Genomic DNA, 24,195 nt, shown 5'->3' on the forward strand with positions numbered 1-24,195 from the left:
TGGGATTTTGTTTGACTTTCTTCATTTTTAGATCTATACGAAAGATCTCTAAAATTCCGCATAGTGGTGGAAATGAGCTTTCTCCTGGGCGGTAAAGCGCGAAATCCCTAGTGTCGAATAAATCAGAGTTTAGACAGACTATGAAGAAACATTATTTTGAAATCTTAATACATTTCAGAATTCAGTGTAAGTGTCTAACACAAATTTACCTCATTTCTATTTTTTTAATCTTTTATTTTTATATAAATTAGCCGCCAGAAGCGCGAAACGTAATTTAAAAGTATATCTTCTAAAAGTCTACTCTGTGTATATTTAAGCTGCATGATGCCAAATGTCAATTATCAATGTTCATCAACTAGCCATTGATTGGTCTGTTGGGTCGAATTATTTGTTTTGAAAATCGTGTTTTGACCAAAATTATTAAAAAAAAATTAAATTCTTATTACGTAAATTAAATAAAATGCAACTAATATGAATAAATTGTCACATTTGAGCGGATATCAAACTGCTCTGCCACTACAAGTCGTTAATAAATTATTTGTTAGAAGTATTGGTAACTCAGGACGGAAAGAAATTGAGGTAAAGCTTGCGAGTTGCGTCACTAATAAGAGTAATAAGTTGTTTTACATAAATGCTTGTTTGAGGTATTATTTACTACATGAGATATATATATTATTACATGTCTTTTAGGAAAGTTATAAACTCCTTAATATTCCGCTTGATTCTAAGCATGACACAGTTCGTCAAGCATTCTTAGAACTTGCTAAAAAGTATCATCCAGATTCCCAGTCTCCACACGCCGATATAGAAAAGTTTGTGGCTGTTGAGAATGCATTCAGAATAATTTCTAAACATAATACAGGATCCAGTGGTAGGGCAGAGGTTGAAAAAATTGTTTTTGATATAAGGGTAAGATTTTAACATTCATAACATAACATTCATTTACATACAATTGAATCAACTTAATACTTGTACTTTACAATTTAGCACACAGCACCACAACACAGACAATATCTGAGTTATGAAGGTGTTGGCCATGGTACTCCATATCAGAGAGAGAAACAATGGATTCAAGTGCGAGCACAAAAAGCAGCAAACAATGTGATGGAGCATCGAGTGTCTAAGGCTGTGGCATCAGACAAAACATTAATGAAGAAGGGTTCTTTGAATAAACATGCCATTAAAACTAAATATGGGTTTGATCGATTAGTTGAGGATCTAATTCAAGAGTCAATGTCTAAGGGTGAATTTGAAAATTTAAGTGGGAAAGGAAAGCCTTTGAAAGACCAGAATAGGAATCCATATGTTGACTTTACTACTCATAAGTTGAATGAGGTAAATTTATTTATTGGTATAGATGAAAACAATGAATAATATTTAAGTTGATGTTAATTTAAGTTGCTATACTAAACAGACTATTGCTGTAGAATGGTAACTATCATTCACTTTGAGATTTTTAAATATTTATACTTTTGCATAGACAAGTTAGTGAATTCCAGAATTTGTGGTGCAAGATTTAGCTTTAATTTGGTAAATAACTTGACTATCATACACTACATACAAAGATATAATACCTGCAAATAGTAATTAATAGTAGTAGTACTTTTCAAGTTATTTACATATATTGCTATGATGTTGGATTTCATATAAAAAACAATTGTAAACATGAATTTAATTAGAAATACTTCTCGGCAATTTTTTTTTGAAACCTAAGCAAACATATATTTCTTCATGTATTCATATAAATTAAAGTTTGATAATATGTAATATATTGATTGAATAAACACAGTGATCTTACAACTGTCTTGTAAGCATAGCTGCTTAATATAGTTATTGTATTTACAGGTTTTAATAAATAATGGCTTTACACCTGAATGGATAACTATGAGTAAAGACATAGACCAAGACATTGAACTGTTAAAGGATGAAATTAAAAAGGAAAGAATGTATCTTGGCCCATACCCATTTTCAGAAACAGATAATGACAAATGGTTTAAAATATATGAAAGTAACAAAAATTTAGCTAAATCTATTAACACAAAAATAAATACATATAATTTAATTGTTCCCCTACTAAATAAACAAAAATTTCATGTAGAATATGATAAAATTTGCGAAGATATTTGCACAAATGGGAAACACTCTGTTGAAGGTGTTTTGGAGAAAGAGGAAGTTCGATTTGTGCATGTCCAAGATAAGGAAGATATTATTTCCATAATTTTCAAAGCTATTAGTGAAATAATTAACTTTAACCCTGACAAGAAGAAGGTATAAAATATGATAAAGTATATAGAAGTGATTAGAAATCTGTGATATTTAGGTAACATAATTTATAACATGTAGTAAATTTTACTGGTACTCTTGAATACCCACTGTGTACCACCAATAAATAAAACAGACAATATTTTAATTTATTTTATTCAACATATAAATCTTAATCGTAACTCCATAAATTGATTTTCTAAAATGTACATGGAAGACTTATTCGAGAACCTTATAGAAAAAGCAATTCATAAAATTGCTTTTTAATTTGGCAGCCTTATTTTATGACTAAATAAAGGAAAGTTAAAAATATTTACTTGAAAATTCAAAAGTCAAAGTTTAACTGCTACTTTCCATTTGATTAGCTCTATAGCACCCGTTAGTCATCGGAAATTACCTTTTTTGTTGTTTACAACACTGTAACGTCATTGTAGCTTGACAGTAGAAATATATAATTTTTGTGAATAAATGAAATGATGCGTAGCAAATAAGAATTATACATATTAGTTCGAATAACTGCCACGCCGGTTCTTTCCGCACAGACTATTATATTTGAATACACTATTGAATCCATTTATTCACATAACAGTAAAATTGTTAAAGATCATATTATAATTAATATTAAACTTAATTCTATACACATTATAATATTATATATAAATAAAATTGAATGGTCCCAAATTTTAACATTAACAAAATTTATCTTTTATTAGATAAGTAAAAAAACTTAACGAAATTGCTTGTGTAGTTTTACATAAGCAAAAATGTTTTAACATATCATTTATTTAATATCAAAAAAGTTACCTAAAATAAGGAGCAAGTTTCACATGTTTTAATTAAATATAAAACAATCCATCTTTTATTTTAAATTTTTAAAAGTTCCTTTTGATTTTTTTGTTATACATAGACTGCAGACGTCAGAATAGTATTTATATTTTTAAAGGATAATTTGTAATTTATTACTGAGATAGTTCTATAACATGATGACTTGTCCGTGGCTATTAAGTCTCGCACGACCCGTTGACACGAGACGTAATGCACGAGGGTAAGCGCGATGTTCCGCTGTATGTATACGTGCGGTTAACGTCTCGACCGTATCGTCCGAGCAAACGGGCACGCGCTCTTGGACTATTATCGGACCCGTATCCATACCCTCCTGTAAATAATTAAAGTTTTCACTTTAAATTAAAAAGTGTTATATAAATCTCGACTATAGCACCCGTTCAGTGTTGCAATAGTTTAAAAAACTCAGATAGTTTTTCACAATAAAGTAACACTCTAGCCCTCTAAATGATCTAAAGTAAAAAGTATCTACGCAGCGCAAGGGCATGTCGGTAAGAGTGGTAGTTAACATAGTCAACGTATACATTTGTATAAATAAGAATATATACTAGTTTGTTACGTACTAGTAAAATACAGTTTTTATACAGAAGATATTATTTTAGACCAGAAGCCTTCAAAAATAATAAAAAGTGAAAAAAAATAATAGTAGGATGAAACCCATTGGAAAAGGAGCATCTTCTGAGAAGATTTACTATAGTAATATATATTTACACCAACACAACTTAGCGGATTTATATATTCAAATAAAATAAATTATAAAAAATACTTACATCTACAAAATGTACTGTGCAACCAGAAAGTGTATCGCCGGCTTCAAGGCATTGTTTCTGCGCGTGTAAGCCAGGGTGACGAGGCAATAGCGAAGGGTGGATGTTTATGAGACGACCCTTCCATCTAAAATAATAGAAAATAATAATAATACATACGTTTACTATTAGAATACCAGCCATGAAATTTCAAAGCATTAATTTTTAACAAATAAACAGTTATTTAAAGTCCCGTAAGACAAGACACGTTAGTCATTGATACTTTGTATAAAACAAAAAACTTGGCGATTAAAAAGAGTGGCGGAGAGTTTATTGCCAGTTCTTCTCATCCGTTCTACGCCCTTAAGAACTGGCAGTAAATGTAAAATTAGAAGCATTTAATGTATATTTATTTTTTGACGTTCATAAGTGTACATTGTGTTACCTGCATGAATAAATGATTTTTTATTTTTGACTTTTAAGGACTAGCCTTCTGTGCTTTCCAACCCGAAATTATTTCAGAAATCGAACTTTAAGTATTTTTCTAATATTTCTGATGAATTAGTCCGATACAAAATATTAAAAAATCACAAACTATTTTACTATTTACTATGCCTATTGAAAATATGACAAAGCATTGTATAACTAATTGAGACTTATAGTTAATGAAAATGACCGCGAAATGTACTAACTTGGCAACAAAGTCAGCTGAGAGTATCCTCATATATCCAGCCAAACACACGAGGTCAATACGATGAGCTTCTAATACCTTCGACACAGCGCTGTCAAACTCTTCACGAGAAGCGTAATCTTTGTAATTGAATACCTTTAACAGATAATATGATAATTAAAAAAATGTTTTTTTTTTATTATAAAAACTAGACAGACGCTTTTGCCACAATCCCATCTGATGATAAGTGAGATGTGGCCTATTGGAAGGCATGCAATCTGAAAGGCAGGCAACTGAACGGCGATGGTTACTGGCATTGGCAGCACCGGCCCAGAGATGACTGCAGTACTCCACACACGAGCGGCCTTCAGCTTGATAAAGATTAAATAGAAGCTGTTCCGGTGTGAAGAACTGTCGGTATTTTGCCAAAATACCAAGATTTTTGCCTGCCATCTAAGCCTTACAGAAAATAAAACGCCCAAAGCTGAGATCGGCCGACAGGAACGCCAAGCAACTCGAAATGATCAGCTATTTCCAAAGAAACACCCACAATAGTTTTCCCCACCCACACACTTTCTTCACCCACAATTAATTAAACTAAAGTATATTTTCTAAACCGGCAAGTAAAATTAAATTTAATACAAACATATTCTGGCCACATTATTTTTTATACAAATGAAGGATTGTAGGTTTTCTAAGCCAAAACATGAATAAACAAAGCTACAACAACTAACGAAGTAATTATTAAAAATGCAAATCCTATGGATATCTGATAAGTGATAACCATACTTATAATTATTAAACTAAAGAAAACGTTTCAGATTTTTATACGAAAGTTACATTTCTGTAAAAATTATTAAACCATATTCTAAAAATATAATCATAATACTTACCGCTGTAGGTATATTCGCTTCTTCGGCCCGTTTGAGTGCGTACACGTCTTTCTTGTTAGACACAACGAGCGCTATCTCCGCGCACATACATTGTGAACGATCGCGGGTCGTATCTATCAAGGCTTGGAGGTTACTGCCGTTGCCTGACACTAGTACTGCCACCTGGAAATGAATGTGTTCCATAATTTTAACTAAAGGATTTTATTTATGCAATATTAATAAAAAAATTACAACTTAATAATTAGTGTATTGTAAAATACTTCTTATAGCAAATCAATAAAGACGATATTCAATTCACGAGAATTCAGCATAAAACCTAATAGCAGTCATAGTATAGCAATTTTTAAGTTGCTTCGAATGCCTTGAAAATTATTATTTATTTTATATGACTCATAGTTATTATCGCTTCACATCTCTTGAAGTTATTGTTCTATAAATTACATTTAAAATGTTTTGTTATTCAAAATAAACAATAAATAATCAAATTACACATTTAAAATTAAAAATAAAATTGAGAAATTTAAAATAATTATTCGTCATCAGATGTAAATCTGATAGATATATTAAAAATAAGTTTATTTAAATATTTTTCATATAAAACATTATGTGCAATCTTACCTTCTTGTTAATGAGCAGTGGCATTCTCCTAGTGAAGTCGAGGGCTGATGCAAAATTGTCAACAATAACGCGAGCTCCACCTGGTGGGCGAGCTTGTACACTACCAATCACCATGGCGCCAAACGAACGGGTTATATTCATCACCTAAGAAAAGTTAAGTAACAATCACGCATTTCATATTGTCAAACAGACATAAAAAAATAAGTTTATATAATTAACCAGTTTTTGTTTAAAAACAAACAAATTTTATTTATTATATTATCGTTATTTTGATTTAAATTTCGATTGTGGCACTACAACCCTTGATCTTGGCTTCAGATATGTTTCGTAATCATTTGTTTTTTTTTATATTTGTGCTTGCACTTCACTTTTTGGGTTTAACCGAGTACAAGTGTTAAATTCGCACATAGCCAAGAATGTCCATATATACACAGTCGGTATTCGAACCTACGACGTTAGGGATAAGGGACAACACCGCTCAAATCACTTATATACTGAGTTTAAATGCTGTTGTCCATGGCCATATTCAAGATCTTAATTGAGTTTTTGCTATTTATATAACACTATATATACCTACAAGAAATATACATAGTGTTAAGCTACGAACTGTAAAACCAAGTTTTCTGTCTAAGCTAGTGACATCATAAGCACAAAAATATTTAATAAGTAGGATCTTGATAAGTTTGAATAAGTATAAATATGATAAGTATAAAAAAGATAACTGTTTGAATTTTTAGTCTAGTCGACGAGTTAAAAATGGCATTTCGTTTTTTGCCAATATTTAATAAACTATTAATATTTAAGAAATTTCAACAAAAACTAAAAAATCCAAGTAATGTTGTTTAAAGTAAAAAAATTGTTATAAACGAAGTATAAATATTCTATTAACTTTTATCGCACGATCTTGTTAAGTATGTATGTAAGAAAGGCTCTACGAAGCAAAATTTTTTTACGACAATTATTTAAACATTTTTTTTTCACTTACAATTACGACGAGGTAGTTCGAGAAAATTTCGTTAGTTAACAATTGTTTAACTTGTTGAAAAATTAATTTTAAGTAAAATTTCCAACGGGAATAAATTAATTATAGTGTTCAGAACACACCATAATTTTTTCAAATTTAAAAAAAAATATTCAATACCTTAAACAAATTAATTAATGTGCCGTAGTCGCTTTTGACGCCACGCGCGAATCCTAAAAATGTCACGCGCAGACCTATTTTCAGCGTTAAATTAAAATTATAAATAATGGAGATAGAGTTCCGGGAGCTATGAGTTTTTAATTGGAAATCCTCCTCTTTCAGAATCTTTTTTTGAAATTTCTTAAATATTAATAGTTTATTAAATATTGGCAAAAAACGAAATGCCATTTTTTTTCATCTTTAATTGTTTATAACTTTTGAAATTTTTTATGTGCTAATACACGCTTTTAGCACATTTTTCTTGACGTCATTCCGGATCCAATGAGCTATCGCAAATAATTTTAAGAGCAGTATCTCTATTTTGTACCATTTTCAACTTGTCGACTAGACTATTTAAGGTAAGTCAGGACTTACCTCAGCTTGATGTTCTGGTGCAACAATGAGGACCATTCCAATACCGCAGTTGAAGGTCCGCAGCATCTCTTCGTCTTTCACTGAACCCGTTTCGGCGATCCATGCAAACACCTGCAGTTAAACCATGATTTTTTATAAATAAAAAAACCGTAAAACTTAACCACAGCTTAATCACACTGTCCCATTTTAATTCAGTACAGTGCATTTTATATATGATTTATGTATATTTCAATATAATAATTCTAACAATTAATTTAATTCGTTAACGGTGCCTGTTATGAGATATTTATTATATATATTAATATTATGTTTATTATTAACACAAAATATTAAAAAAGCATAAAAGAAGACAAAGGATGTAAATGGGAAAATCATACAAACTTAATGTAAAATATTGTTAATTGTTTCTTTTTTACTCTGTGAGGTCTGCACGGCTACAGGCAGATCATTTCACAATCTAATGGCACTGACATGGAGGAATAGAATGAAATGAAATAGAGAGAAATGAAAGGGATAGATGACTATTGGAGCCAAGAAAATTGAAGTAATTCTTTAAAAAATATAGGTTAGAGTATATTAATTTTAATTAGTCGTATAAATTCATTGAAAAACGAATATGGAAACTTTTCGACAATAATTGCCATTAATCTGTGTGATATAGCATGAACAATATACACCAAATATAACAAATATCATCCAGTGTATCACCCAAAATAGGTTTTGGCTTTAGATTGCTTTCTGTCTGACACATATCGATTTTTTAAAATCAAAATCAAAATACGTTTATTCAATTTAGATGCTTCTTAGAGCATGCTTATGAATGTCAACAACGTTTACAAAATTCACGAAAGAGCAGGACTACGCCATCCGTTCGCAAAACTACCAGGAGGCCTTGTTCTGAGAAGAACGGGCAGGAAACTCAGCAAGAACGGGCAAGAAACTCAGCAAGAACGGGCAAGAAACTCAGCAAGAACGGGCAAGAAACTCAGCAAGAACGGGCAAGAAACTCAGCAAGAACGATAAAAAATGTGAAAAATTAAAGACATGCTATGTTGGTTTCCTCACGATGTTTTCACCGTACCAGCGAGTGTAAGATATGCACATCACAAAGATTGTTGCACACGAGATGAGAGTCGCACTACTCCACTAACATCGATAATACCGTATACTAATACCGTAAATGATACTTTTGATTAATTTTTATCACTAAAATAAATTATGCAAATACTAATTAACTTACCGGGTGGACATTCCACCAATGCGCATTAAGTCTCACTCTCACAGACTCGGGAATGACACGAGGAATGTTCTCCAAAAGTCCACCGCCCGTTATGTGCGCTACGGCCTTAACGTAGCCCTTTTGTAAAGCTCCTACCACGCTCCCCACGTAGATACGCGTAGGTTTGATAAGCTCCTCGCCTTACAAAAAAATACAAAAAATAGTACACGAGTTGAATCCAGGAGTAATTCTTTAATATCCCGATCCCTAGGGGCACGAATTTGTGGCATCCGGCCTCCATATAGGCGTTACGTTGCTTAATACTGTTTCCGAAACACGTTAAAAATATTATGATAAGGGTTACACAAGTATTGCATTGGCTATTAGCTGTTAGAATAGTAGTATAGTGATAAATAAATAAATTATTATAATTTGCGTAAAGAAATGCAATTTGAAAATGGTTAGTTTTCTATTGATTCATTAGATTGTATTTGAGTTCAAGTATAAAGAGATTTTTCTTAATTTAGGTTAGTAACTATTATGTATTGAAATTAACGACAAAAAAAATAAAAATCATTTAAATAAAAGCGATTTTAAATATATAATCGTGAACAATGAATAAAACTTACCTAAAGTAAGGCCATCTTCGCTAAACGGAGCCTTATCGTTTAATTTAAGGTTATTCTTCTTCATAAGGCTGTGTATCAGACTAAATCCGTTACTGTGAACTCCGTTTGACGGGAGACCGATCACTATGTCTCCTACCTGTTGAATAATAATTTTGTTTATCTGTGCTAATACGTTGCCATTTTAATAAACATTTACTTTAAGATACCAATTTCAGAAACCGTTGTGGGATTTGAGCCGCAGCAGTGATAGCACTGTTACGTCATTATAGTTCGACAGTAATCTTGATACTTAATATGCCAAAATTAATTATTTTTTTGTAAATAATGTGTAGCAAATAACACAGACATAAAAAATTAACAATTTTACAAATTAAATATATATGGCAACTATGTGTTTTAATAACATAAAATATCTATAAACGCTTTTCATTATAATTAACTTAAAAAGCTTATCACAAAAACTTACCTAAAGTAAGGCCGATTTTATTAAATTTTTTGTACTTACTGCAATATCGTTAATTTTTGGCAAAATGTGTGTTCGTTCGACCACGCCGAGCGCGAAACCAGCTATATCGTAAACACCTGGATCATACATTCCTGGCATCTCGGCTGTCTCACCACCTAAAGAACAACACCACGGTGAAAACATTTCTTGTAGTACGGGGATCAAAACATGAACTGTAACCGTTTTTTTTTTTTAATATTGGTCAATTCACACAAATTGACCTAGTCCCATGCTAAGCTGGTGAAGCTTGTGTTATGGGTACTAGGCAACGGATATACATACATATTATAGATAGACAGACATATAAATACATATTTAGACACCCAAGACCTAAGCACAACACCAAATGCTCATCACATCGATGTTTGTCTCAGCCGGGGATCGAACCCGGGACCCATGGATTCGCAGTCAGGGGTACTAACCACTAGACCAATGAGCCGTCAATTATAAATATACGTTTAAAATGTATTGGATATATGGAAGGCATTCTTAGTACTAAGTATATTTCTTCAATACACCCTACGAGCCTAGACAAACTAAATAATGTTTTTATTTTTCAAAGTCCCATCAGAGTGGTAGCGAAAAAACTTTCGGACCTATTAATTTTGCTACTAAGACTATTTGATAATGAGAATAACGGGAAGTCCAAGGTCAAATGAGTAAAGTTCGGAAAAATCAAACTTTTATTGACATGAAGTTAGGTACCTTAAAGCAATGACTAACTATTGTAAAAAAAAAAGTTACTAAGGTATAAACCACGTAATATTTATCTCGTAGTATTTGAAGTTAAAGTTCAATCATTACTATTCTATTATATACATTCTGGTATATTCAAATTTTGACTTATGGCCACACCCGCGCATTTTGGGCCAATCATACCTTCTATACATTTTATTGAATAAAAATTTAATGAAGTAATTTAAACTTGGAGGATTTTTATACGTAATGTGAATTAACACAAGCATTTCTTACCAATCAAAGCTGCAGATGACTGTTTACATCCTTCGGCGACTCCGGAGACCACGTCTTTAGCAACATTAACATCCAAAGAACCACAAGCGAAGTAATCAAGGAATGTTAAAGGTGCTGCGCCGTTGCAGAGTATGTCATTAACACACATGGCCACTAAATCGATACCAATTGTACTGTGTTGGTTGGTCAGTTGGGCGATTTTTAGTTTTGTCCCAACTCCGTCCGCTGCTAGGACCAGCACTGGATCCTGAACAAGAAAAATATTTTTATACCAAATGGCCGAGGTATCATGATTAATATAAACTTTTCGTTTGAGAGTAACTACGGAGTATTACAATTTTGTTCTCGTAATATTGAATATAGAGCAAGCAAATGTCAACTTAAAAAATTTATTCAAATCACAATGCCGAAATTTTAAAGACCATAATCATAATAAAAAAACGATTTATATGAAAACAATAGAATTCCCAGAATGACAGTGAGGTCCACATTTAGATTAATGAATACAAAATATGGTTCAAATTCTTCAACAAATGAGCGAAAACCGTAATGTCATTTATTGCTTATAAAAAATCGAGATATATCCTTTTCCTAACAATTTATGGAATGAAAAAACAATGCCTGTCGAACCACAATTATACAGCTGTACACTAGTAATATCGATAAAGTACTGTTTAGAAATAAAATCTATTTATAACTATAGACAAGAATAATTACATATTTTTAAATTTCTATTTTCATACTGACCCTTACCTTATACTCCTTCTCAATAGCCTTCAATTGGAAACACCCTCCAAAGCCGCCCAAACCTCCCAACACTCCGGACCTTGAGGTGGACCTAGCCAAGGGTTTGATCAAGGAGACAAGAGAATCTCCCGCCTCTATATCCACCCCACTGTCCTTGTATGAAAGAGATTTTTGAGGCACGTTGACTCCTGCGCAGTATGGTGCGACAAGTGGCGCCATTGCTTCTTTAAAATTGTCTACTTCTACTTGATGACCGCCTGTGCGAAATTAGAAAAATATTTGTCAGCAAGCTTTGCAAAGCGATAGCTACCGAGATATAAAGGCAATACACTTAAATACATTAAAGATAATTTAAATAAAATATTAAAAGCCAGAACCCAATTGTAAATATAATACCTTAACACGAATCTATAATATCTAGTTTGAATAAAACTCAATGCATTGATTAAAATAAAATGACTACTTCTATTTTTGAAAATTAACAGAATGAAGTTGCCCACGGAAGATGCTACGGCATTGGACATAATTTAAAAACAACATTCGAATAATAATAGAATTTATGTTACACTTAATGTAAGAGAATAATAATAAATATTTATTTATTTAATTTTTCAAATGTAAACTGAACTTTATTGACTGTAATGACTCCTTTTCCAGTCTTTGATTATTTAATTGTAATTAATTATTTGCATGCAATCAAAAACTATTTTTAATAATGCCAAAGAAGTATAACTTCTTACGCGCGTACATAAGTACACATAGGTACATATTATTTAAATAATAAAACTATTCCGGTTCTAAACCTATCAAACTATCTAGAACATATGATTCCCAAATTACTGATATCATTAAAATATTAAGTAATAACCTTGGCATGTAACGGTCGGATTTTGCATGATGAGGGATGATATCGATGAAATTCTTACCTTCCTTTCCAATAGCTTTCACAGAGCCAATAATATCAACGGGACCCTCAACACAAGCGAGGAATTCCTTCAAACAGACTGGGTCCACAATGGCTACCATACCCACACCGCAGTTGAATGTGCGAAGCATTTCGAAATCGGAAACCATTCCTGTTTAAAAATATCTAATATAGAAGTAAACCAACTTTTACGACGACCCCGTAAGAACAATATGTAAAAGAAATAGATAATTTAGTATCAATAAATTTATATAAGAAACGTGAGCGCTCTGTAGTGAATGCGTGTTTGGAGCTGAACTGAAACATATTCACGCATAGATCGAATAATTCACGTGATACTAATGATAGAGTATCGTTATAACTACTTTTTTTAGTCTAAAACTTTTTTAATCTTAAAAGTTTGTATTTTTTTGTACGCAAATTTTGGAGATTATTGACCTCGAGATTATTGATGGGGGGGGGCCCATGCAACGCGCCGTAACGTTTTTCTGTACCCAAGTATAGTAAAACGTTTCGTGACCATCTGATGACTCTTTATACGTAAAAGTTACTATTTTGTGGTGTAAGTCGAAAATAATATTAACAATAACGCGTAATTCAATCCCCGCCCCGCATCGTAACGTTTTACAAAAGAACAAAAAAAATTAGTTACGTAATACTTGAACGCTCCCAGTAGATGATGTATTAATAGCAAAGATAAATGTGTATGAAAACAAGACAGTTTGGAGTGTAAGTAATTTCAATTATTTCTTTTCAATAATAGCAGTTAGATTTTTACTAATTTTTTTAGCAACTCATGACAATATCACTAATAGTTTTGTTTGCCAAATCTTGATCTGCTAACATCATAGACTAAATATTTTTATGTAAATCAGAGATCTAAGAGAAATCAGTGGAATACGTTATTGCAGTATCATTTAAAATTAAATTAGACAAGGGGTTTTTTAAAGTTGTTAAATACCTTTAGCCTGCAGCCATCCGAAAATGGGCTTTATTTTGAACTTCAAAGCATCCAATTTAACTTGGACACCAGCTGGAAGTATCCTGGGTATATTCTCCAAAAGACCACCGCCCGTTATGTGAGCGAGGCCTTTGACTAGCTCTTTTTTGATGGCTGGCATCAAAGACTTTACATAAATACCGGTTGGTTCAAGAAACTCTTCACCGAATGTTCGGTTCGTTGTACTAAATGGAGCCTTTTGATGGAAGCTGAAAAGGTAATATACATATATAAACCACAGCGGTTTGCTAATGTAACTTGTTATGATTGTATTATATTTTTTTGTAAAATAAAGAAATTAAAAAAAAAACTTATCGTATTTCAACGGTTCAAGTATCTGATGAATATGATTTATCGATTTAAGTGTAAAAGAAACTAAATCAAAGTCTAGTCACGCAATACTCAAGTTTTTCTTTGACACGTTTGGTCTTGGATCATTACATTAGTCCGAGTTACTGTCGGAAAGCAAAATTTTGTAGTTACTCCTTTTTGCCTATATATCATTTTGTAAATACTTTTATTTAAGCCTTCAAAAAAATTCAGTCAATATTTTAAAAAAATAATTTTATATATATTTTAATTGACAATGTTTAACCTCATTGAAAACTATACATTTAGCTGTTCAGTGAATATTTATTATAAGTCATGATCGTTAGTTTTAAACTCAGTGTTTGTAATGCATTTGCATTAATGGTATTTGGTTTTGGGCTATATTTTTAGTATAACCGTTACATGTATTTAATTGTAAATAAGTATAGAATTTAATTATTATACATTTCATACTTCATACAATACAAAATAAATTTATTTTATAAAAAAATCACAATAAAACAACGTCAAATGCCGCTTTGTCAGACAATTAAATTATAAACCAAATATTGTTTTATTTATATAAATAATAAATACTCACGTGTTTCCGGTCTCAGCCATGATCTTCTGTACCAAGCTGTACCCATTACTGTGTACTCCAGTGGAAGGTAAGGCCAATACCACATCCCCACTCCGAATTTCCTTCATACGAGGCAACTGCTTCAAATTATCGACAACTCCAACCGCGAAACCGGCTAAATCGTACTTGCCAATGTCGTACATTGAGGGCATTTCTGCGGTTTCACCGCCTAGAAGATATTATTTATGGCTTTACAAATCTTTACAAAATTTATGTACATGTTAGACGCAACTTTAAGAAAACTAACTGTTCCAATTTTAAATTATTTTGTAAATTTTTAATACTCCCATTTAATTTCTAGCCAGTATTGTTATACTTGCATTTGTTTAGATTGCCAATATTACTTATTTAATTACGCCCTCAATCATATATTATTAGGTAAAGTATTTATTGTTGTCAGAGTGCAATGACGACTCATTGGTCTAGTGGTTAGTACCCCTGACTGCGAATCCATGGGTCCCGGGTTCGATCCCCGGCTGAGACGAACATCGATGTGATGAGCATTTGGTGTTGTGCTTAGGTCTTGGGTGTTTAAATATATATGTCTATCTATCTATAATATGTATGTATATCCGTTGCCTAGTACCCATAACACAAGCTTCACCAGCTTAGCATGGGACTAGGTCAATTGGTGTGGATTGTCATTAAAAAAAAATGTGCACCAATGAACTTCCTTTCTATGTGCGCATATAACACTAGCTCGGAGCCTTATCACCTACTTGCTTATTAGATTGACAAATGATGATGAACAGATACAGAAATGTGAGGGCCAGACCTAAAAAGGTTGTAGCGCCTTTTGTTTTATTTTTTTATTTGTTGAAGTCAGTCTGACTTTTCTCATTGGTCCTATACTAATTATTTTCTTATCCTATGACGAGGTGGTCAGGACTTTTTTGATTTCTGTACCAAACACGTCAAGTGTTTTTTTTTTTTAAATATCTAGGATGGATTCAAATACGATTTTTTTTTACAGAAATTAAATTAGCTATTTTTAACAAACATTCTAAATGCCTTCAGCTCTTTTTACGTAATTAAATTCAAAGACATACAGCTCTACTCTATACATAGGTTTACTTACCCAATAAAGCACATCCCGACATTGCACAAGCATTGGCGATGCCCTTAATAATAGCAGTAGCGGTGTTAAGTTGCAATCTCCCACACGCCATGTAGTCAAGGAATGCGAACGGTTCTGCGCCGGCGCATAAGATGTCATTCACGCACATTGCGACTAAATCTTGGCCTAATGTATCATACTTTTGGGTTATTTCGGCAATCTGAAATTAAATATTTGTTATGTACCCTATATGGAATTAAATTTCATAACTTAAATAGAAACTATAAATTTATTTATAACATTTTAAGTAATTTTTTTCTTCATTCTTCATTCGAATAAATCCGATCCTGGTAATCAAACAATACCTTAAGTTTAGTCCCAACACCATCTGTCCCTTGGACCAGCACGGGATCTTTAAACCTTGTCTCCATAGCAGATAACTGAAATAGGCCGCTGTAGCATCCGAGACGGCCCAAAACTCCTCGCCGGTGCGTCGCCGTCGCTACAGGTTCGATTGTACGTACGAGATTCGCAGCCGCGTCTATGTCTACGCCAGACTCAAGGTATGAGAGGCCGTTAAGTCTGTAAATTTAAAAAGTGTAAACTTTAAAAGTAAAGGTTAAAAACACATACTATAAAGTTGAATTAGTTAAAGAATGTTGTGCCTCGTAATCACATACAACGTGCACAATGTATAATAGCTATTTAAAGTATTATAAGCTTTTTAAATACTATTAATAATACGTTTATGATTTATAAAAAAAATTATAACAATGTTTGTTTTATGTTTTTGTATATTAAAATAACTTCCTAGCTTTTCAGGTTTCTCGCTACGTTATAATGTAAGTAAGCATAGTAATAATAATAGTTTTAAAAAACTAAAAAACACGCTTTTAAAGCAAATCAAACTAAAAAGTGAAAAGCCTAAATTAGGAATTATTTTTCACTTTTTAGTTTGATTTGCTTTAAAAGCGTGTTTTTTAGTTTTTTAAAACTATTATTTATTTTTTAGTTAAATTATTTTTTTTCGGATTATTGCATTGTCATCTTTGACAGGTGCGCAAAATTTGAATAAAATCTGTCCGTTTAAAGTGGGTCAAAATCGAGTCCGAAGGAGTCGGTTACATACATACATACATACAGGTGAAGCTAATATAAAGCGTGTAAAAAATTACTTGGAAACTCCTTTACAAAGTGTCTTCGCGTCGTTTACTTAGTATGAAATACAATATTTTTTCACTTTACATTTGTTATTAGCAGTATATCTAGCAAAAAACATGCTCGTAGCAAAATGTTGTGATCACATGATTCTAATTTAATATGAAACCGTTACAATTTTTAAATAACTTTATTAGCTTCTTATTAACAGATAAAAAAGGGTTAATGAGACAACTTAATGTACTAGAACTATGCATACTAATGTTATTTGTGAATGTGGTAAAGAAATGAAAACCCAAAAAATCGATAAAACTTAGATTTATTACCCAAAAACAAACAAATACAAAACAAATGAAAAATAAATGATTCTTCATTCAGCATGCGCTAACGAACTGAAACAAACCGATTTATGATGACATACTACGGAAAATTCAATCATTTAAATGTCGTAAAATGTATATGTCTCGAATGATAGGTTTAGTTTAGTATAGTCTGTGTTCGAGACGTGGCTGAGAGGATATGATGGTGGTCGTGTCATTTGTCACAAATATATTGTGACAACATTTTTTTTTATGGCTCCGGCACGGTTTGTGCATTAGCCAGCGTCAAGTATAAGATTTTTATCATTCGTGCTTTTTGCCTTAGAAATTCGAACATGTCCTCCATGTACGGTTTAGGCACTCGCCCGGTACCGCACAACCCTCCCAAAGGCCGAGAACACATTTAAATTAAATTAAAACTTGCCCTCGAACCGGGAATCGAACCCGGTACCTAGCTGCCACTTAATAAGACCGCTAGGCTATGAGGCCCCCCAAGTGTGACAACATTAACAAAAACAGTAAACCGTTGTTGAGTTTGCATATTTTTCTTAAAAAAAAAAAGGTACATGCAAATCAAACCACACAAGCATTGCATTAAAAACTGATGCAGTAGCATTCCATAACACGCATATCAAAATAGTTACCATATCTCTTGTCGGAAAACTGATAATATAAAAAAAAATATTATAAATTTATTCTATTAAAAATCTTTAGGTAAGCTAGAAGTCTATTAGGTAAGCTAAAAAGTTGGTAGGCTAAGATAGAAATAATCTTTTTTTGATACAATTTGATTGGATTATTCAATATATGTAGTTGCCTTCATCAAACAATTTTTCGATATAATTTCTATATTAGTCTTTAGCCTCAAAATAGGCTTTTCGGCGATTACCTCTTCATCAACACAAGTTATAAGTTAAGAATGACACAAAACAAAGTCATGCTTTTGAGCAATGGCCTATAATAATACTTATTTTCAAACAATAGTTTGATATAATTTTTTTATTAGATTATAAGAGCCTAGACAAATAAATGACCAAAGACCATGAATATGACAATTGAATGTAAAAATAGAGAAAGAGTTAAGATACAATAGATTATCTTGGCTTTCAAATGTTTTGAAACTAGAAACGAATCGTATTCAAAAAATAGTATTGTTTTTTTTATAATATAATTTACATGTTTCTCACTGTTTAAACCTTCCTTGAACTTCCACAAATATTTAAAGATCAAAATTTTCCAAATCGGTCCAGTCATTTTCCAGTTTTAGCGAGACAATCCAACAGCAATTCATTTTTATATATAAAGATTACCTAACTCTTTTTGGCAGCGAGAGACAATGAAAAAAATTTAATAATATTGTCTATGGAAATTGTTCAATATTAAAACTGTAATTTTTACATGTAACATTAAAAATTTATAAATACTTCAAACCATATTTGTATATTTTTTATAAATATTAAGAAGAATGGAATATGTAAAACTTACTTTGAAAATGCTTTATGCGCGATGTCTTTCCTATACTGAGCACCGGGGAAATCGATAGCAGCTGCCGCAGAGGTCGCTACAGACGCTGCCGTTCTTAGGGAACCTCTTTTAGCCGCTACAAGTAGAACTCGACCTCCAGCGGTTACCAAAGAGTCATTTGCACCTCGTGCTACACCACTATGAAACACTACTACGTTCGGACGAGTTTGTACTTGAGACAGACCTGGAATGTACCAAAAAGCGGAAATATATTATAGTGTGTATATGTCGCAGCCAACTAGCTTAATTACCCGTTCAATTAACCACCTAGCCTTTTAACTAAACACTACTACGTTCGGACGAGTTTGTACTTGAGACAGACCTGGAATGTACCAAAAAGCGTAACTATATTATAGTGTGTATATGTCGCAGCCAACTAGCTTAATTAGCCGTTCAATTAACCACCTAGCCTTTTAACTAAACACTACTACGTTCGGACGAGTTTGTACTTGAGACAGACCTGGAATGTACCAAAAAGCGTAACTATATTATAGTGTGTATATGTCGCAGCCAACTAGCTTAATTAGCCGTTCAATTAACCACCTAGCCTTTTAACTAAACACTACTACGTTCGGACGAGTTTGTACTTGAGACAGACCTGGAATGTACCAAAAAGCGGAAATATATTATAGTGTGTATATGTCGCAGCCAACTAGCTTAATTACCCGTTCAATTAACCACCTAGCCTTTTAACTAAACACTACTACGTTCGGACGAGTTTGTACTTGAGACAGACCTGGAATGTACCAAAAAGCGTAACTATATTATAGTGTGTATATGTCGCAGCCAACTAGCTTAATTAGCCGTTCAATTAACCACCTAGCCTTTTAACTAAACACTACTACGTTCGGACGAGTTTGTACTTGAGACAGACCTGGAATGTACCAAAAAGCGTAACTATATTATAGTGTGTATATGTCGCAGCCAACTAGCTTAATTAGCCGTTCAATTAACCACCTAGCCTTTTAACTAAACGGCGCCGTTTAACTAGCAGCCTGAAATATGATCAGCCAGATGATCAAACAGCGCCGTTTAGTAAAAAGGCTAGGCTGTTAATTGAACGGCTATTTAAGCAAGTTGGCTGCGACAGATATAGCGACGATAAAGGGACTGTGTGTGTTGCGAGGTTTTAAACACACAAGGAGTGCCAACACACACACATGCACTAGTCATATTTTCAGTACGTGAAAATAATATTATTTAGTTACATTTATGTCGCAGCTTAATTAGCCGTTCAATAAAGAGCCTAGCCTCTTTATTAAACATTGCATTATTTCAATTAGCAAATGTTAAGTAAAATGAGTGTCGGTGTTAATAATATGCAATTTTTTTTTGGGAATAATTTGTTAGAAAGTCCAATTATTGAATAAAATGGATAATCACGTACCACTAATAACACATCCTTTGGTAGACGTCTCGGGATAGCCCTTAGAAGCGATCACGACGCCGACAGCACAATTTTCCGTTTCCCATTTCACTTGTACTTGTTTTAGTGTGCCATCGACACATGCCTGAAATATTTATGGTTAACATAATAATATCTATGACGAAATTATCTATTGGGATAATAGGTGCGTATAGTATAATTTTGTTGTTATGAAGATTTTTAATTGATAGAAAATATTTATTTTAAAACAACGTAGTTACTATTTATTTACAGTTTTCTAATGCTTCAACATACATACTTTTAAAAATTTAAATATAAATTAACCTCAAAAAAATATTTTAGATGGCCTTTTTTTCCCATTATTCTGTCTTAAAATACATGAACTATAAAATTTTAAGTTTTTTAAAATATTAGAGATATATAAAATAAATATAATTTTCGAAATACTGCAAGACTAACCCTCATAATAGTATACAAATCAGATTCCAACAGCATCATGAGCACTTGTGTCTCTGGGTCACCGAAGCGGCAATTGAATTCCAATGTCATCGGCCCAGATTTCGTCACCATCATACCGGCATATAGGACACCTTTAAATTAGAATTGCATTAACATCGAAGAATAAGAAGTAAGAAAGTAAGACCAATTACATAAAGATTTTATACTGATAATGGCACCAAACACAATGCAATAAATATGCCATCACAAATAACAAAAAATTCATACAATAATTAAATTGCTTATAATCGTACTCCAATGTCTAAAGTAATAGTCTAGATACCGCTCAAGTTTATATTTAAATAAGATACAGTGTAAACTCCATGTAACGTCCCTCGATTATCGACAAAGTCCCTTTAGCGTCGAAATCACTCGGCTTTGGTTGGTTTAGCTTATCTTCCATACAATGACACATTCTACATAGCATAACGCCCACTCTCAATAACGATAATTAAATAATAAAAAATACTTTTAAAGTTGTCAAAATTAGTTAAAACTGCGGAACACTGTACGTTCCTTTGTCGTTTTATTGTCCTATCCCGTAATAAACTCAACTTACTCAACTGTCGGCTTCATACGACATACATACATTTTTTGTAATTACTAACACTAGTCTGAAATAAACTTTTTCTTATACAGATTTTTCTTCTTTCTATTTAACGACAACTCTTTGTAACGTCGAAATATGCTCGGTCCCTTGAGTGTCGTTTTATAGAGTTTACACTGTATATGTGTCTTCACATATAACCAATATCAAATAAACATTTCTATGTTCATCAAACATCAATGATAAATATCAAAAGTATCGGTGGAGTTAATGTTAGGTACTTTATTTTGTTCATATCTTATCGAACGAACTTAATCGATCATTTTTATTTTTTTTTGTTTATGTTTAAATTCAGGGCCCGGATAGATCGAACACGGAATATTTCAAATTACCGAAACCTTGACATTGTAACTTTGTATTACGCACAAAGCGTATAACTTACATCAACAAAATACTCGCAAAACAAGCTAGACGCAACATCTTAAAACGTTGCCTCTGTTTTTAGACAATTTTCAACCTAATTCTCTTCACAATAAAGGCTACTCATGTATTGTATAAAGAATGGTTGTTTGTCAATTATTGTTATCTTTGCTTATCACTTTTAATTACAATTAATGGTTTTCACAACGCAATAACAATTATCTGACGTCTCAAAAATATAATTAAAGTATGTATTACGACAAAAAAAAAAGAACAAATGAACGAATGTTACAATTGGTTATTTTATAAGATAGTGGCTTCAGCATTTCAGCGTGCGACTCTCATCCCTGAGAAATTCAAATCCCGTGCATTAATTACGCATTAACACTCGCTTGAACGGTGAAGGAAAACATCGTGAGGAAACATCCTTATGGGCATGCCGCCGCCTTAAGGCCGATTTACATTATCATTAGTGTTTAGGAGAGTGCTTTAGGATAGTACTTTAGTTGAAACATGTAAACGCTACTTGCTTTAGTAAACGCTACGCTAAAGAACTTGCCTTTCAAGTTGTACTAAAGCACTCTCCTAAACACTAAGATAATGTAAATCGGCCTTTAGACCCAAAATCGGCGTGTGTTAGGGAAATAAGGCTGATGACATACTTGCCTATTAGAAAAAACAAATAAGAAAAAAGTATTCTGGTACGATACATTTTTCGACCAATTTCTCTGCCACATACATGGATCCATAAACACAGACTGACGGACGTCCAAGAATGATTGATTTTAATGTTATTATTTACTATGTTAAACAAAATAATTATTCATAAAAAATACCATATGTGCTTGATAGATTATTAAACTCGATTTTAGTGCACTCATATTATCCTGTAAGTGTTATATTAGTGAGAAAAAAGTCATTCAAGTTTCGAAAGACTCGGTTTTTTGACATGTCGAGAGTAGAGCACTGCCAGAGGCGTGCAATTATACGATACAGATATCGAAATCTCAGGCATGTCTTATTTATATTAATTCCGTTGTAGCACGATATTCTGTAGCCTAAAGCTTTTTTCGGTAAACATTTCTTAACCATATCCTATCCTGCTCAATCGTAATTTTTGTAATTCTAGTAGGTATATCTTATTCTTTTTCATCGCAATTAATTAATCCGTGAGATTAGCTTTTTAGTTTATATTTTCTTTGTATTATTTTAAATTGAGGTTGGTGATTCTATATTTTTTTATGTTATACGATTTGGCTTTACCCATAATAATAATTTTTTTTAGTGTTTTTCCCTACTAGGGTTGCCTAGAAGAGATCACGTGTTAGCGATAAGGCCGCCCGTTGTGTCCCTTATAATTTGTATGTATAGTAAAGTTAGATAGTTCAGAGTTAAGACTTTGAGGAAGTGCTACGAAAATTAATGTGAAATTGTGTTGGTATTTCATTGGCTAGTTTTAGCCCTATGGTAGAAAAGTATGTATTAAAAGCAGCACAAATATCGGTTGTTTGAGTTAACTCTTTAGTGTCTATAATAAGTTTGGAAGGTGTGCAATCTTTATTTAGCTTGTTACTAGCCAATTTATTTATTAGACTCCACATTTTTTTCGGGTTTTTAGCGTGTTTAATAAATTCGTTGGAGAAGTAATTATCTTTAGTTTCCCTTATTTTCCTTTTGACCGTATCTCTTGTAGTAGTATATTGTGCTTGAACAACTATATTTGTAGGATCTTTTTTCAGTTCAGCCCATAATTGGTTTCTAAAGTGAATTGCACTAATGACTTCTCCACTTATCCAATCTTTCTGAGGTGGATTAAGTATCTTTTTCTTTACTTGTTTGCATTTCCTTACACAGTCCTTAATCGTATCTTCTAGTAAAGAATAATCAAGTGTTGCTACATCTAAATTGTAGGTCGTGAATAGTTTGTTAAATTTAGCATAGTCAATGGCTTCATATTCAGAGTATATTAACTGCGGGGCTTTGGATTTTTTTAACTCGATATAAAGTTGCCTATGGTCGGACATTCCTGTCTCAATAAATGCCATATGAAAACGGTCACTTCTTAAATTTGAGCACACGTGGTCGATTATTGATTTACGTGTTTTCGAGTCACGTGTACTAATTAGTAGATACTGATCTCTTCTATAAAGCTGTTGTATATTACTATGCTCTATTGTCAATAGATCTCGCAGCAAATTAGGAATACTTATTCGTCGTTTTCACACCTTGAGCCCTAAGACTGGGTTCACACGGCATTGTCCTGCACGTTTTTATGCAGTATTCGTCTTAACGAATAAATAGTGGCACATGTATTGTACATAGACCCATTAACACGCCGTTTGTACTGCAAAATATTGTACACACTCAAAGGACTTGTCAAGCAAATCGAATGAACTTTAACATAATCGGTTTAAAGTAGCACATAATATAGCTCTGTCTCGTTCTCGCTCACTGTGACAACTGTGTGAAGACTGCGGCTATTCGTATTTTACACGAATGAAAATCTACCATGTGAACACCCGGGTAAAACTACGTTAAAAAAACGAATACAAAGAAAACGAGCAGGACAATGCCCTGTGAACCCAGTCTAACATTAAAAAATAGACCTAGCGCTAACTTTATAAAATATCCTATTGCGTGTTCACTAGGGATAACATAGGGATCTTATTCTTTTAATATGTTTTAGAGACTAGTAGTGTGGACTCAGTTTCTGCACTTGGACGCCCATTAGATCCGTAAAAAAAAGAATAA

At 32.6% G+C, this 24,195-nt stretch overlaps 2 protein-coding genes across 4 annotated transcripts in view; one reads left to right on the plus strand and one right to left on the minus strand.

Moving 5' to 3' along the window:
- Positions 1-375: 375 nt before the first annotated feature.
- LOC125049228 (dnaJ homolog subfamily C member 28) lies at positions 376-2,404 on the plus strand. The gene is made up of 4 exons (XM_047648380.1): positions 376-579; positions 691-909; positions 988-1,335; positions 1,846-2,404. Exons 1-4 carry the CDS (start codon positions 472-474, stop codon positions 2,272-2,274), a joined length of 1,104 nt encoding a protein of 367 aa, XP_047504336.1. The 5' UTR covers positions 376-471; the 3' UTR covers positions 2,275-2,404.
- Positions 2,403-24,195, minus strand: part of LOC125049227 (trifunctional purine biosynthetic protein adenosine-3) — a 28,646-nt gene continuing 6,853 nt past the window's right edge. The window contains exons 5-23 of one of the 3 annotated variants that reach the window (XM_047648378.1): positions 20,439-20,569; positions 19,980-20,103; positions 18,554-18,776; positions 15,956-16,172; positions 15,612-15,810; positions 14,495-14,702; positions 13,546-13,793; positions 12,586-12,735; positions 11,666-11,916; positions 10,913-11,159; positions 9,941-10,056; positions 9,436-9,571; positions 8,828-9,006; positions 7,588-7,698; positions 6,033-6,176; positions 5,415-5,576; positions 4,544-4,677; positions 3,876-3,999; positions 2,403-3,418 (exon numbers count right to left, since the gene is read on the minus strand). In XM_047648378.1, the coding sequence (XP_047504334.1) occupies positions 3,236-3,418; positions 3,876-3,999; positions 4,544-4,677; positions 5,415-5,576; positions 6,033-6,176; positions 7,588-7,698; positions 8,828-9,006; positions 9,436-9,571; positions 9,941-10,056; positions 10,913-11,159; positions 11,666-11,916; positions 12,586-12,735; positions 13,546-13,793; positions 14,495-14,702; positions 15,612-15,810; positions 15,956-16,172; positions 18,554-18,776; positions 19,980-20,103; positions 20,439-20,569 (3,287 nt within the window). In that variant the 3' untranslated portion in view covers positions 2,403-3,235. Of the gene's footprint in view, positions 3,419-3,875; positions 4,000-4,543; positions 4,678-5,414; positions 5,577-6,032; positions 6,177-7,587; positions 7,699-8,827; positions 9,007-9,435; positions 9,572-9,940; positions 10,057-10,912; positions 11,160-11,659; positions 11,917-12,585; positions 12,736-13,545; positions 13,794-14,494; positions 14,703-15,611; positions 15,811-15,955; positions 16,173-17,050; positions 17,141-18,553; positions 18,777-19,979; positions 20,104-20,438; positions 20,570-24,195 lie in introns of those variants that run through there. The other 2 variants (XM_047648377.1, XM_047648379.1) reach the window with 2 other exon arrangements.

This window comes from Pieris napi, chromosome 4 (genome assembly GCF_905475465.1).
Source record: "Pieris napi chromosome 4, ilPieNapi1.2, whole genome shotgun sequence".
Classification (NCBI taxonomy): Eukaryota; Metazoa; Arthropoda; class Insecta; order Lepidoptera; family Pieridae; genus Pieris; species Pieris napi.

Bases quoted from the DNA above. Each gene is read 5' to 3' on its own strand.
- LOC125049228 (XM_047648380.1), top strand. From the start codon at position 472: ATGAATAAATTGTCACATTTGAGCGGATATCAAACTGCTCTGCCACTA. The intron at 580-690 runs GTAAAGCTTGCG...CATGTCTTTTAG, and splicing joins CAGGACGGAAAGAAATTGAG to GAAAGTTATAAACTCCTTAA. The intron at 1,336-1,845 runs GTAAATTTATTT...TTGTATTTACAG, and splicing joins CTACTCATAAGTTGAATGAG to GTTTTAATAAATAATGGCTT.